Source organism: Rhincodon typus, chromosome 18 (assembly GCF_021869965.1).
Source record: "Rhincodon typus isolate 14 chromosome 18, sRhiTyp1.1, whole genome shotgun sequence".
Lineage (NCBI taxonomy): Eukaryota > Metazoa > Chordata > Chondrichthyes > Orectolobiformes > Rhincodontidae > Rhincodon > Rhincodon typus.
The window spans coordinates 8,387,915-8,403,346 of NC_063349.1; the positions used below are offsets into that span (position 1 = coordinate 8,387,915).

At 41.7% G+C, this 15,432-nt stretch overlaps 1 protein-coding gene across 1 annotated transcript in view; it reads left to right on the forward strand.

Annotated features, from left to right (window-relative positions):
• cntn1b (contactin 1b) overlaps positions 1–15,432 on the forward strand; it is a 685,547-nt gene that overhangs the window by 596,380 nt on the left and 73,735 nt on the right. Inside the window, exon 21 of the mRNA XM_048607547.1 lies at positions 15,027–15,213. Coding sequence (XP_048463504.1) covers positions 15,027–15,213 — 187 coding nt within the window. The remainder of the gene's footprint in view (positions 1–15,026; positions 15,214–15,432) is intronic.

Below are 15,432 nucleotides of genomic sequence, written 5' to 3' on the forward strand. Positions count from 1 at the left end.
GGCCTGATAAATGATTCAAGTCAATCTGCCTCCTGTCTCTGAACAAACTCGAATATTTCACCTGCCACAGTCTCCCCCGCATCCTCCCAACTCCACCAGGATATTTTAGAGACTCTTAAGCGACTCTTGGATAGGCACATTGGAGGATAGTAAAATGTAGGGTATGCAGGGTAGATTGATCTTAGTAGGATAATAGGTTGGCGCAACATCATGGGCCGAAGGGCCTGTACTGTGCTGTATTGTTCTATGTTCTATGTTCTATGATACTGCCTGTGTCAATTGTTTCTTCTGGAATGCTGCTCACTTGGAACTCATGGGGCATGTGTTGGAAAGCTGTTAGTTAACATCACCACTGTGAACTAGGAAGCTCCTCAGAACAATGCTGGGATTTTCAATTTTTCACATCTTTCTTGCTACTTTCTTCATGCACCCCTCATCCCCTGTTTACGGGCTCAGGAGTCCTCGTTCACAATTCTCCTCAGGCTAACATGAAGTTCAATTGGCAATTAGGAAGGCAAATGCAGTCTTCACATTCATTTCAAGCAGGCTAGAATCCAAGAGCAGAGATGCAATGCTGAGGCTGTTTAAGGCTCTGGTCAAACCACATTTAAAATATTGAGAGCAGCTTTGGGCCCTGTATCTAAGGAAGGATGTGCTGGCTTTGGACAGGGTTCAGAGGAGTTTTGCAACAGTGATCCCAGGGATGAAGGACTTGTCATGTGCAGAGCAATTGAGGACTCTGGGTCTGGTTCGATGCACTTTGGAAGGACAAGGAGGGATTTGATTGAAACTTACAGAATACTGAGAGGCCTGGACAGAACGAACATGGAGAAGATGTTTCCACTCGTAGAAGAGACTAGGATCCCAGGGCATAACCTCAGAGTGAAGGGGCTACCCCTTAGAACTGAGACGAGGAGGAATTTCTTCAGCCAGAGGATAGTTAATCTGTGGAAGTCATTGCCGCAAAAGGCTGTGGAGGCCAAGACCATGAGTGTATTTACGACAGGGATAGATAGGTTTTTGATTTGTAGGGGGATCAAGGGTTATGGGGAGAAGGCAGGAAAATGGACTTGAGAAACGTATCAGCCATGATCCAACAGCAGAGCAGACTCGATGGGCCGAATGGCCTAATTCTGCTCCTGTGTCTTATGATCATATGCACTTGGCTTCCAACAGCCCCTCACCTCCTGTCCCTTCCAGTTCAATTGTATGTAAAAGAAATGGCCAAATATTGACCCCGATTGGATCACTGGGAGGAGGTAAGACAATCAATGGGAGCTCTGTCCTCGGGTGGGTTATTGGAAATTCTTACTGTTTCATTCACGGCCCAGGAATATCTACAGTGAGCCTTACTTTCTGACCTGTTATCCTCTGCCTCTTTCCTTGACTCTCAGATTGACTGTTCTCTCTCAGCCACATTTTTTAAGCTCAGTTTTATTCAGTCTCATAAAATGGGTCATGCTCTCAGCGTCAGTATTTCTTGCCTCCTGTCACGACTTCCCTTTAACGAAGTGATGGCCTGAATTGCTGCAGTCCAGGAAGAGAAGTTGCTCCAGTGCTGTCTGGCTCGCCTCTCGGGATTTGGAATGACTAAATGAATGGTTTTATTATCACGCGTATTTTACAGTGAGGAAAGCAGTAAAATAGAGTGAAAAGCTTTTCCACTGCTGGTACGATCCAGCTCCAAATTTATTAGTTTTAAGGATAAGAAAAAAATTAGAAAGATAGAAGGAGCCAGTGACATTCAAGGTGATGCCATTCCCCTTTACCCACTGCCACATTGTATGCTGGCAGTGTTGATCCCCAGCAGGCCCTTGTCCTATTCTTTTCTTGAGATGGGCAGAGAGGACAACTGAGACCCTCATTGATTGAAAGCTACGAAGGTTCAGAAGTTTTGCTGAATGATGTGGGAGTCATTTACTTGTCCTATGCAGACATCCCAAGCTTCCATCCATCTATTGATGGAGAGTACCTATCAAGGGGGTGATCTGTACAAGTCCCTTCCTTTCCAAAACACTTCCTTGCTCCACGATACTTTGGAGGCTGTCAGTGGATCATCTCTCACCACTCCTCTCCACATCTCCCTACAGAATATTCTGTCGTTTATGAGCAAAGTCCTTGTCATGTCTGAACTTGTTGTCGATGATTGCATTGCCATTTCAGGCTTGATAGAAACCATAGCTGCGGTTCCCCAGAACTCAGGCCTTGTTCCTGCATTCCTACGCTTGTCTTATCCAGGCTGTTGTGTGACAGTGTAGATTTTTTTTCCACAGAATCCATACCTTGTACTGACACCCAAGTGCTTTGGCACTTGGTCTTCCTTTAAGCATCTCTACCAGCTTCCATCTAATTTAGAATCCACATTCTCTCTCACCTGCACTGCAAATTTCTCATTGAAATATCTTCACTGCAATGTTCCCTCATACTCTGCACCAAAAGACTTCAGCAAAAGATTAATCCAACCTCTATCGCATCCCATAAAGCTCTCACATGTCTAAGTATTACCCCTTGATCTTTTATCACCCTTCTTATTACCCCTTGAACTTTCCTTAAATGTGAAATCCCAAACCTGTACTCAGGGTCAGTCCTTTGGCCTCACCATCTGTTAGGGCCTCAATACTCCCATCGTATCAGTCAGCGATGATGCCATTTCTGATCACTGCCTTATCATTCCCCACTCACATGCCCCCCACTCCACGTCCACATCCAACCTTGTCCTCATCTGAAACAAACAAAATCAGAAATTGCTGGAGAAACTCAGCAGGTCTGGCAGCTTCTGTGGGGAGAAAAGAGAGTTAACATTTCAAGATCTGGGACCCTGCTTCAGAACTCCTCCTTACCTGCCTTGAGATAAAACTGCTCCCTTGTTCGCTTACAACTGCGGTTTCAAATTTTCAAATTTGGCTCTCCGTTCACTACACAATCCTTGGAGATATCCCCGCTCATCTATTTCTGGACTTTTGTGGAACCCCAGTTTTATTTCCACCGTTGGTTGCCATGCACTCAGTTGCTTTGATCCAGCAATCTGGAAGTTTGTCCCTCTCAGCATCTATGTATGTTTCCCTTTCCTTAAAAATAGAAGCACATGGGAACATCACTGCTTACAGTTCCTTTCCCAGTCACACACCATTCCAAGTTGTAGCTTTCTCACTTTTCCTTCACTACCTGGAAATATGGTGGAGAAGGGTTCAGTAGAGATGTTCAAGAGGGAGTTGGTTATTTGCATAGAAATGGTTTGCAAGCATATGGGGAAAAGGCTGAAGGTTGGCATGAGGTTATAGATCCAGTACGATGGATTGAATGGCCTCCTTTCTGCTCTGTAACAATCCTGTGAAAATTTGACTGAAATGCTTCTTAAAAGCTACTTTGGTAAGTCAACTTTTAACCATATGCCTGATGTTGCCTTATGTAGCTTATTGTCATGTTTTGCTTCATAACGTTGCAGTGAAATGCCTTGTTACATTTTACTCTGTTAAAGGTGCTGTGAAAAGTAGTTGTGGTGCACGAACGTATTGAGCAAGGGAAAGACTTCGAAAATAAATTGCTCAGCTGCACAAGTTTTTCCATAGGCCTGAACTGTCTCAATGTCTGTTGTCACAAGCTTTTACCTCAGTTGGTCGGGTCATGGTAAATGGCAGTTATAGCTGCAGTGTGAGGGCATGCTGCCAAATTTTGCAAATTATTTTTTTAAAAAAGTAGTTTTGCTATTTCAGTAGTTTGATTGTATAATGTAATTGTAATGGTGGATTTAACTAAATAAACAATGTTGTGATTGTGAGATAAACACCGAGGAAGTGCTACATCATTTTCAATTCAGTCAGCCTGAACATTACTTTGCTTAAAGAACGCAGAGTGTTTGCTAGAAGGAATCGGTGGGGAGAATCAGAAGCACATATCATAGAGATGACGCAAGAATATGAAATGAATTTAGCAGTCAAGGAGCCATTCCTTCATGAGTCTCTGGTGCTTTCTTTTGATGTGGAAGTTGGACAGATATTAAAGGGATACACTTAAGCACTTGGCTCCCATAGGAATGTGCAGGAAATTACTTTGAGAAGACTGTTGGAAGAAATAATTACATTGTTTTAGCAATAGAAATTAATAGGTATTGCATTTTCTACTGATTAAATGCTGCAGTTTCTTGAAACTGTAACTTCAGAATTAAGGGAGCAAGGGCTAGGTAGATTGTTACAGTGAAAGGTTTGGAGTGACAGAGAGCAAAAGTTGGACCACATAACTGCAAAGGTTCTTTGCCCCAATCCAGACAAGCATTGCAATGCCCACTGCATTAAAAAAAACAGGCAGTGGTAACAGCAATGATTTGTATTCACATAGTACTCTGTGTCTATAACACATCATAGCACTTTACAAACTGGAAAAGATGCACACTGAGCGAGATAAAGAGAACATTCTGATGAAGGGCCATTGAATGATTCTTGGAAGGTTTTTGGAGACAAGACACATTCATGACGTAGCTGTGGGAGGTAGCTCATGAAGCCTTAAGCTTAGTAGTTGAAAGATTTGCAAGCATCCAGGTCAAATAGTTGTCCAGTTTAAGAAGTCTTGATGGGCAAGGATTTGAGATGGAAGGCAATCATTTCGATTGTGTTGACAGATTTAAAGAGAGACAAGTTAATTCTCTGGGAGGTAGTTCGCAAGAAGAGCTTGCCAATGTGGGAATAATGGGGGCATAATGGTGTGCCAGGAGATCATTTAAATGACTGAGTCATGGAAGTATGGATGAAGGCTTAATAGAATTGTCAGTCTTCCACTTAGTTTTGCGTCCACCCAATTTCGATCTCAGTTAAGGTCGCATTGTTGGCAACCCAGTTTTGTGCAGAATTTCGCCGTTAGTGTGCCACAATAAAAACAATCCCAGCTCATAACTCATAAATTGCCAATTGGTGTACATGAAGCTGGCGTACGTTAGAGGTAGGTCGAAAGATATAATTTCCCTTGTGTTGGGATTGGGAGCAAAGGTTCATGATTGTAGTTCAAGTTCAGGGAGAAAGCTTGAAGCATTTTTTCACACAGGGTCCAGTAGAAATCTGAAATTCCCTTCCTGGAATGTTTAGATGTTTGGCTCATCGGAACCTTTGAGATTGACCAATATTTGTAAGGAGAAAGGATAAGAAGTAAAGTTGGGAAAAGGGAATTGACATGCTCAGCTATGTTGCATGACGAGATAGGCCTGAGGGATTGAATGACCAACCCGAGTTGCTAATGGTTTCAGTTGCTTTACTGATGACTTGCACCATCTCGGCTATGTTAAGAATTTGCTGGAACCAGAATTCTGACACTGCTGCTGAAGACAGCCTCATCCCAAAAATATTTGCGTTCCAGAGATCACAACAAGGAAACCACAACAGTTTCACAAGCAACATGTTGGAAATGTTGCTGTTAAAACACATTCTTCCTGCATTTGTTTGCAACATCACTCACATCATGTTTACAATGACCAATGATAACCAAAGCCTCAGGACCTGTATCTACTCTTCATTTCCAACTGGCTGCTCTTCAAGTATAAGCGTGAACAATGATATGATGACCACTGGGGGCACACAAGCCAAGTCTTCTTGTCATTTTTGGAGCCACTGCAGTTTCAGTTAACCATTTATCAGCTGTGGCTTAGCTGGTACAGACGGGTTCACTTCCCAGTTCAGAGACTTGCACACACAGTCCAGGTTTACAGTCCTGTCTTGCACGTGAGGCATTAAACTGCCACCCTTTCTGCCTCTCAGATGGGCATAAAAAGACCATACTGTACTGTCCTTGGTGCAGAAGGAAGATCTCCCCAGTAGCTTAGCCAATATTTATCGCTCGGTTAACACCATTCAAATTATCTGACCATTGTTACCTTATTTATGGGAGGTTGCTGTGTGCAAAATGGCTGGCCTTTCCCACATTAAAGCGATGATTGTTTTCTTTATAAAGCAAGAGCTTCTGTGGCTGGACAGAAATTTGGGTCATCCAGAAGTGCTCAAAGGTACTTTATGAATGTAAGCTCTTTCCTTTCATTTATTACCTATCCAGCCGCATGAGTGCACACACTTGCAGCCGGCGTCCAGAGTCCAGTCTCTGCAGAGTGACCAGGGACGAGAAATCGAGCTTTTCTTTCCTAAATTTTCCTCCCATGCGTCCGGGGATTTCTAACATATCCTCGGCTGTCAACAGGAATCAAGCTGGCTCTCTTTTTGTGCCTGACAGCTAAGCATCTCACCCCGTGAAGCATTTACGAACAGAGTTATGAAGTGAGCAGGCACATTTAAAAAGTTTCCCTTGGGCAAGGACAAGGAAAAAAAAAATGATTTCTTTTTAAAAACATATGACTGCAGTGTGAAAAGCGGCATCAAACGTGATAGCTTTTGCTGAGCTGGTGTTTCTGAGTTTTAGCTTGGAAACCAGTTGAAATAAATTTGAGTGAGTGATTCAGTCATATTTTGCCTTTTCACTTTATGAAATCAATGAATTTTTAGTGCTTTTCGGGAGACTGGTTTCTCATAGGACCAATCACGAACTTCCTATGAAATCCCAAAAGTGGTCTTTTGTCCACGAGTTAAAAGGAGAAAATCCAACCAAGGGTTTGTGATACCATCGCAAGGAGAGATTTGCGCTAACAAAAATGACCCCCAAACCCTGGGCCTGTTTGTTTTCCCTAATCCATAACAGTTAGTGAAGGACTCTGCAAGTGGTAAGGCAGAAGTTTCAGTCTTTGTAGTAGATTGCAGGAAATATTCCAGCGAGTACATACAGGGAAACCATAAAAGCCATCCTCTAGCATGAACATCATCACAATCTAGTAAGGATGCTGACATAAATAATACTTAAATTGTAAGAAGTTATTCTGTGACAATATAACTCATTTCAGCAGCTTTTGAAATTAAGAACAGGCCATTGTGATCATCCACTGCAGTAATATGTTGTGTCTCAAGTTAAGCAGTAATTTTACAAAACAGCCTGGAATATGTAATGGACCCATTGTGGGGCAGAGCAAACATATGCTAGGGGAGAAAAACATAGGCATAAAGAATCACTTTAATCCTACTAGTATCATTTCTGCTGCACAAAAATTAATCAAACTATATTAAAAGTTACATCTCTATTCAATGCCTGGATTAGAGCGTATGAGCTATAAGGAGAGGCTAGAAAAACTTGGGTTGGTTTCTCTGGAGCGGCAGAGGGTAGACTTGATAGAAGTCTATTAAATTATGAGATGCATAGATAGATTTGACAGTCGGAACGTTTTTCCCAGAGTTGAAATGTCTAATACTAGGAGGCATACATTTAAGGTGAAAGGGAGAAAGTTCAAAGGAAACTTGAGGGGCAAGTTTTTTAAATAGAGAGTGGTAGGAGTCTGGAACGCACTGCCAAGGGTGGTGGTGGAGGCAGATACAATAGGGGCATTTAAGAGATTTTTAGATAAGTACGTGAATACGCAAAGAATGAGGGATATGGACCAAAGGCAGGCAGAAAGGATTAGTTTAATTTGGCCTCATGTTCAGTACAAGATCATTGGACAAAGGGCCCATTCCTGTGTTGTACTATTCTACATTCACTTGTTGAAAAGATAAGAAAGTTAAGCTTACCGTTCATTGCATGAGGTAGTTGCTTAAACTCAGCCATCGGAATAAACAGTATGCTGCTGTAACAACGTGGATGCCAGGATTACATTGTGCCGAGGCCACTATGGGCAAATTTGGTTTGCAGTCTGCTACCATGTATGATTGTCTGGCAATAAAATTCCACTTGACTGCTGCCTCACTGATTTCCACTGCTCAAGAGTTTCCCTTCACAATGTCCATTAGCCAGTGTGAATACCGGCAGTCAGTATTTTCCTCTCTGGTTGTCTCCAAACAGTTTGAAGTCAACCCAAAGCATACCTGATGAAGTTGGCTAAATATCAATATCCATGGCACATGTTACTTCCATCATTGTGAAATTATTTTGGTTGTTGCCTCTGCAGTGTTCTATTGCTGCAAAGACAACCTTCAATTAATTCCTTGTGTTGTATTGGGAATGCAGCCAAGTGGCATTCATTAAGGATTTTGCTCAGATATTCAATCATGAGCACATACTTTATGTCCGATAAGTCCACATACTGAGTGACGCAGCCAGGCCAGCAGACAAACTGAAACCTTTTTCACTGAGAAGTAGGTTATGCTGTCGATTAAGGTCTTCAATTTCCAGGAGAAAGTCTTTGACTGCAGTTTTCCATAGGTAATGAGCTTCAGGAATGTCAGTTCAAGTTCTGAGTGAACAAAAGCACTACCTGCGTTTTAGCTGTCTACCATCAGATGTATGAACAGAAATAGGCCATTCTGTCCATCGAGACTGATACGCGATTCATTGAGATCTGATCTCATCTGATAATCCTCAACTCTACTTTCCTGCTTCCTTTCTTATATCCTTCATTCTCCGACTGATTAAAAATGTGCCTATCTCAGCCAAGCACATGTTTAATGACCCAGCCTCAACAATCCTGAATGGTAAAGAGTTCAACACATTTACTACACTCTGAGAGAAGAAATTCCTCCTCGTTTCTGACTTCAGTGGGTGACTCCTTACTGTGAGATTGCGCCCTCTGGTCCTAGACTCTCCCAACCTCTCCATATCTACCTTGTCAAGCCCCCTAAGAATCTTGAATGTTTTGATAAGGTGTCCTGTCAATATTGTAAACTCCACTGAGTACAAGCCCAACCGAATCAACTGCTCCTCAGAAGAAAGTCCTTCCATACCTGCAATCAAACTAGTGAGCTGCCTTCAATGCCAGTACATCATTCCATAGATAAGGGGACCAAAACTGTTCACACTATTCCAAGTGTGATCTAACTAGTGCCTTGCATACTTTTAGTGAGACTTCTCTTCCTATCCTCCTTTTAAGTAAAGGCCAACATTCCATGTGTTTTCCCTATTTCCTGCTGACTTATTTATTAATGTACAATTATTTATTTATTTAATTAAATTTGTGATTTATACACAAGGACTCCCAAACCCTTCCGTACTGTAGGTTTGTCCACTCTTTCTCCAGTTAAATAATATTCAGCTCCTGTGTTCCTCTTGCCAATGTGTATAACCTCACATTTTCCCATATTACAGACCATCTACCAAGTTTTTGCCCATTCACTCTACCTATCCCTTACATTCACTTCCTCCACCTAAGTTGTTATTATATATTGATTAGAATGTAATTGTGTGCCAGTAGTGATCCCAGTGGCATTCTACTAGTTACATGCTGAAAATAACCCCCTTTGCCCAAATCTCTCTCTTTTATCAGTTATCTAATCCTTTATACATGCTAAGAAAGTACCCCCAACACCATGGGCTCTCATTAAGTGGTTGAACATGTATCACCTTGTCAAATGTCTTCGAGAAATCAAAATACATTACATTCACTGATTCCTCTTTATCTAACCTTCTTGTTAATTTTTCAAGTAATTCTAATAAATTTGTTCGGCATGATGTGCTCTTCATCAAGCCATGGTGACTTTGCCTTTCTAAATGTTTTTCTATTACATTCTTTTATTTTGACTGGAGATTACTTAAGGTCTTTAACAAGCTCCTGAACTTAGAACAGCAGAAGACAAACATACTACCAAAGTACCAATTGCTATGGAGTATATAATAGATAAATCAAAAATGATGTAAACAAAATCAACAAAAACAACACAAGTTTGCAGAATGATTTAAAATAGTTAATCCTTCAGTAATAGTGTATCTAAACTCATCCTTTGGTCCTTAAACAATTAATTTTTCTGGGATATTTCTTCATTGTCTGACTAATGCTTTCTTGAGAGCTCAGGAGCACTAGTCCACAGGGAACATGGCATTTCCTGTCTTCATGCTTTGAAGTTTATCTCAAAAGAAAATAAATTTAAAATGGGCAGCTCCCATAAAATGTCTGTCACTCCTCAAAGAACAGCAATTTTTTTGCATAACTTGGGACCATAAGATGTCAAAATAGAGATTGAGAGTGAGAGATGGGCCTTGGAGGAGGTGATGTCCTGACCTTTTAGCTAAGCTTTCAAGAAAGACTATTGTACGGAGGATTGAGAGCCAACGAAAAATTATCCAGAAGGTGGAACAGTGATATGAGTGCCTTCCATGAAAAATGTGATATAGACCTGTGCTAAATGTCTTCAGGTTAATTTAACACTCAACAGACCTCAAAATTGATGTATGTGAATTCATTCTTGGTGTATAGGCACTGCATTACATCATTTATGTCTACATTCAAAGAAAACAAGATTTATTTGAGATGGTCTTGGGCAGTGAAAAACACTACACAGCCAAAGAAGTACCTTTGTGATAGGGAATGAGTACCCAGCTATAAACTACATGTTGTTTTAACTTGATATTTCCAAAACAAAAAGACAGAAGTCAGGACATCATGCAACATTTTATTGTATGAGTATGTTCATTGATCTATTCTTGACCTGCAACCACCTATTTCTCACCAAAGCCGTAGAGTTATGCGGCTTGGAAACAGATCGTTCGGTACAACTCGTCCAGGCCGACCAGATACGCCAAACTAACTAGTCCCATTTGTCAGCATTTGGCCCATATCCTCTAAACCCTTGCTATTCATGTACCCATCCAGATGCCTTTTAAATGTTGCAATTGTACCAGCCTCCACCACTTCCTCTGGCAGCTCATTCCATACACACGCCACCCTCTGCATGAAAATGTTGCCCCTTAGGTTCCTTTTAAATCTTTCCCCTCTCACCTTAAACTTATGCCCTCCAGTTATGGACTTCCTACTGTGAGAAAACAGACATTGGCTATTTACCCTATCCATAATTTTATAAACCTCTATAAGGTCACCCTTCAGCCTCCGACGCTCCAAGGAAAATAGCCCCAGTCTGTTCAGCCTCCCTCTTTAGCTCAAATCTTTCAACCCTGACAACATCCTTGTAAATTTTTTCTGCACCTTTTCAGGTTTAACAACATCTTTCATTTAGCAGGGAGACCAGAATCAAATGCAGTATTCCAAAAGTGGCCTAACCAATGTCCTGTACAGCCGCAACATGACCTCCCAACTCCTATACACAATGCACTAACCAATAAAGGCAAGCATACCAAATGCCTTCTTCATTATCTTGTCTAACTGTGACTGCACCTTCAAGACTACCCCTCAGTGAGAAATGTGAAATGCACATAAGTTTCTATGTAATTCAGCACTCTCTGAACCCCACCTGTTATGATCCTAGCTGATGGTAATACTGGACAAGTCAGATGCCAAAGATCCTTGGCTCAATCATACAAAAGTTTTATTTTTGCTCTTTGTTTCTTGCAGTGATCAATCACTGAACATTTTCTTAAGAGGCTGCCAGTGTCTCCTTCACTAAAGAACATCAAAGTTTATCTCACAAAAGGAAAAACCATGAACTGTACAATAATTAGTTGAAACAGTGAAAAAGATTCAATCCTTTTGCCCTCAACAACAACTACACAGATATTCAGACTCAGTGAAGGGTTACCCTGTTTCCACTTTAAATTTCCTTGCTCAGTGAGCGCAACTGCAATTGACATCTTTTCAACAAATTCCTGCATTAATTCAGTGGGTTTTTTTAAGTAATGTCCTTCTCTGAGAGCCTGAAACAAGCTGTTCACACAGCCCACTTCTTTCTTAACATGGATATGGAAGAGGAATTTAAGGAACCCTTCTGGTTGTGAAGCATTTCTCTTACAGACGTCAGGTTACCCAGGACTTTTTTTCTTCCACCGAGACTATTTGAAGACTGCTAAACTGCGCTGCTGCTCTTACAGCTCTCTGAATGAGCTGCTTTTTGTCTGAAAGAAATCAATAAATTGACTGACCTTCTGGACAATTCTATCTTTCTAAAATAACCTGTTTCTGTCTCTGTCTATATCGTATCCCTCCATCATAAGGTATCTTGTTGCGAAGCTACAGCCTACTTTTTTCTCTGTCTAACCTTGTTTCTAAGGCACTGAACTATTCACCTTTTCAAAGCCTCATTTAAATGAATATGAACAAATTACCAGATAACCCAGTACCACCCTCAAAACTCAAAAATGAAGCTGAAATTATGGGTGGAATGTTATAGGCTTCAGAGCGATGTGAACTATTTCAAAATTTGTGGCAGAATCAGAGAAGTAGCCCAGCGAGGACCATCTCGATGTCCGGAGAATCTCATTCCATCTTTCATGCTGTGGACAAGTGGCATTGCAGGATTCTTGCTTGAGAGTGGTGAGTTCCAACTAAGGGGAATTATTGCTGTTGCCGCCACAACTCGACTCATTAATATTCAACTTTCTGTCTGAAGAAATATGCCAAATAAGCTGCTGCTTATCAGTGAGCATTGGAATCCAGCATTTGCCAACCCCTCACCACCATGATGGCAGCTCTCCAGTACAATGGCAGGATGCTGCAGATGTACAGATTTGCACCAGCAACTAGGGTCAGAAGGCAGCTGCAAGGACACTTGGTGTGCAAGGTCAAGCACCCAGTTGAAGGATTGGACCAAACTGCATCTCAGGGCTGTTAGCTCGCTGCCTTAGTGCTCGCTCACTTAGCTCCTACCTGCATGCTCCCTACCTTTATGCCATGTCTTGCCAGTTAATACAGTCAGACAGCTTGCCTTGATGGTCAGCAAGCTTCAGTTCAGGGAGCAGACATGTTGCTGCAAGGCGATGTGCCACATCAATCTCATACTTGCCCCATGTGCCAACTGTTTAGGTGGCAAGCAAGATGCATGTGTAGCACACAAGACGCTATGTCTCAAAGTCTTTGGGGCGTGAGCTTTGTGAACTCCATGGAGGCACTGATCAGACGGCTAATGCATTTGGAGAGATGTTCATATTGTGTGCATCATTTTAATTTGAGCCTAATAATTTCTGAAAGATACAAACCTTCATTTTTTTGAAAAGGAGCAACTGTAATCTCATGGGTAGGATGCTCTTCGGGGGTTAGAGTAGACCCAATGGGCTGAATGGCCTCTTTGTGCACTGTAGGGATTCTATGATTCAATGATTTTACGAAAAGGTAGCAAGATTGGAAGGTTGCCAATATACCATCATGATTCCAGAAGTAAAGGAGAGAGAAATACCAGTTATCTTAACATCTGTGATTGGGATAATGCTGAATTTCTGTCAACGGAAGTCTTGTTGAAACACTTAGAAAATCACAGTGTGATCTGACAAGACAACTTAGTTTTACAAGAATGAAATCATGTTTAACAAATTTATCAGAGTCTTTTTTATCGAGTAAGTTTGATAAAAGGGAACTAGTTGATAAATTCCAAAAGGTATTTGATAAGGTGCCGCGCAGAATGTTAATAAAACAAGGGCTCGTGGAGTTGCAGGTGATATATAAGCATGGATAAAGCATCAGTTATCAGAGAGAAGGCGGTGAGTGAAAATGAATGCAGTATTTTCAAGTCAGCAAGCTGTAATTAGTGGAGTGTTACAAGGATCGATGCTTGCACCTCACCTATTTACAATCTGTATTAGTGTCTTAATCAAAGAGGTTAAGAATAAGATATCTGAGTTGATTGAAAATACAAAGTGAGGAAGATCAAAAAGAGATTGCAAAGAGATATAAACAGACTAAATGAGAGGGCAGTGAGATGCCAGATGGAAAAGTGTGAGGAAAACAGTTTTGTCTATAAAAATAGAAAAGCAGAATTTTTTTTTAAAAGGTGTCTAACTTGTAAATGTTGATATTCAGAGAGACATGGATGTACTCATACATGGGACATGAAAAGTTAGCTTGAACGTGCAGCAAGCGAACGAGAAGGTAAACGGGATGTTGGTCTTTATTGCAAGGAGGTTGGAGTACAAGAATAAAGAAAGCTTGCTACAATTGGACAGGGCTCTGAGACCACACCTGGAGAACCAAACCATGTGCACCTTTGAACTCCATATTTAATGTTGGCTACAATTGCACCGAAGGTGATATTTACTGACCTGGATCCTAAGATGAGAGCATTGTCTTGTGATATAAGAGGTTGAGTAAAGTGGGTCTGTATTCTTTGGGGTTTCATTGAGATTCTGAAGAGATTTGACAGCAAAGACAGCAAGAGGTTGTTTCCCCTGGGCTGGGGATCCCAGAATACTATGAGTCTCCAGGTAATCATGTCAGTCAGCAATGAGAGATTTATTTTCTCAAAGAGTTGTAATTACTCCCTGGCCCAGAAGTTTTTGGATGCTCCATCAGTGAAAATGTTTTAGGCTGAGTTAGATGGATGTTTGGTTTCTGAGGAAATCGTGAGATATAAGGGGAGGGTGGAGAAGTGGATTTGAAGCTCAGGATCAGTCATGATCGTATGGAATGGCAGAGCAGGTTTTGGTAAGAGTGCATTTGGCCACATCTTCTTCCTGTTTCCAGTGCTCTTAATGGGTCATTTTGACCTTGTCCTAACAGCTCGATCAGTGGCAGTTAATATCGGACAGTGTAAAATGGACAACTGAAGTGATCCTGTTGGTACCCTGTGCAGAGGGTAAATCACGTTTCATGAGGAAAGGTTTCAAGACTTTGACTGTTTGATTTTGGATGGTACATCAAAGGGAGGTGCAGGGGCAGAGTTGTTGGCCTCCTCCCTTCTAGTTTCCAAAGCGTGTTTACCCAACCAGTGGGTATAGGCAAAAGCAGCAGATACTTTCCAGCACCTTTTGCCTACGTCACTATGTTGTTGGTGCTTTGATCCACAGCAAGTGCAGCACCCAATCTGCATCTGTCCTTGAATGAGGATCATTTCCCCCCTTCCACCCCTCATGTCCTTCCAATAGGAGTCACTGCACTGAATCAGTAGTGGCATTTCTACCTGATTTTTACCCCTCCCTTAACCCAGGGTTGCAGATGCCAATTGCTGCGTCCCAAAAACACCCAAATTTCTCCTCATCCCCAACAATTTGCAGTGTCTTCCCCGCTAACAGACTCAATTCAAAACCAGTCACTCCCTGTTGCTTTCAGGCTGGGTCATTTACTGCTCGAGTTTACCGAACCACGGTAGAAGTAGCTTTCAACAGTATACGTGTTAACTAAATGCTTCTACTCTCTTTTACAGATCAGGTACCGAAGGGACATTGACACTGAGGCAGCTGCTCAGCGAGTAAGAACAATTGGAACTGACACGATGGCCAGGATCAGAGATCTTAAACCCCACACACGTTACTATGTGGAAGTCAGGGCCTACAACAAAGCAGGAGTTGGCCCTTCAAGTCAACAAATTGCAATCACAACAAGGAAAGCACGTATGTATCACTTCAGTGTTGTGAGATTTTAGCATCACCTCTAGTAAAGATGTGCCTGTTCGTTTTCCACAGCTTATCGTCTACTCTCCTGTTGTATCAGCTTGGTCGAATGAATGCATTCTCATTTGTGAGCCAGGAGGTTGGGTGTTCGAGATCTGCTCATCATTCCAGCTGACAGCACTATGAGAGTGCCGCAGTGTTAAGACTGCTGTAGGTTAA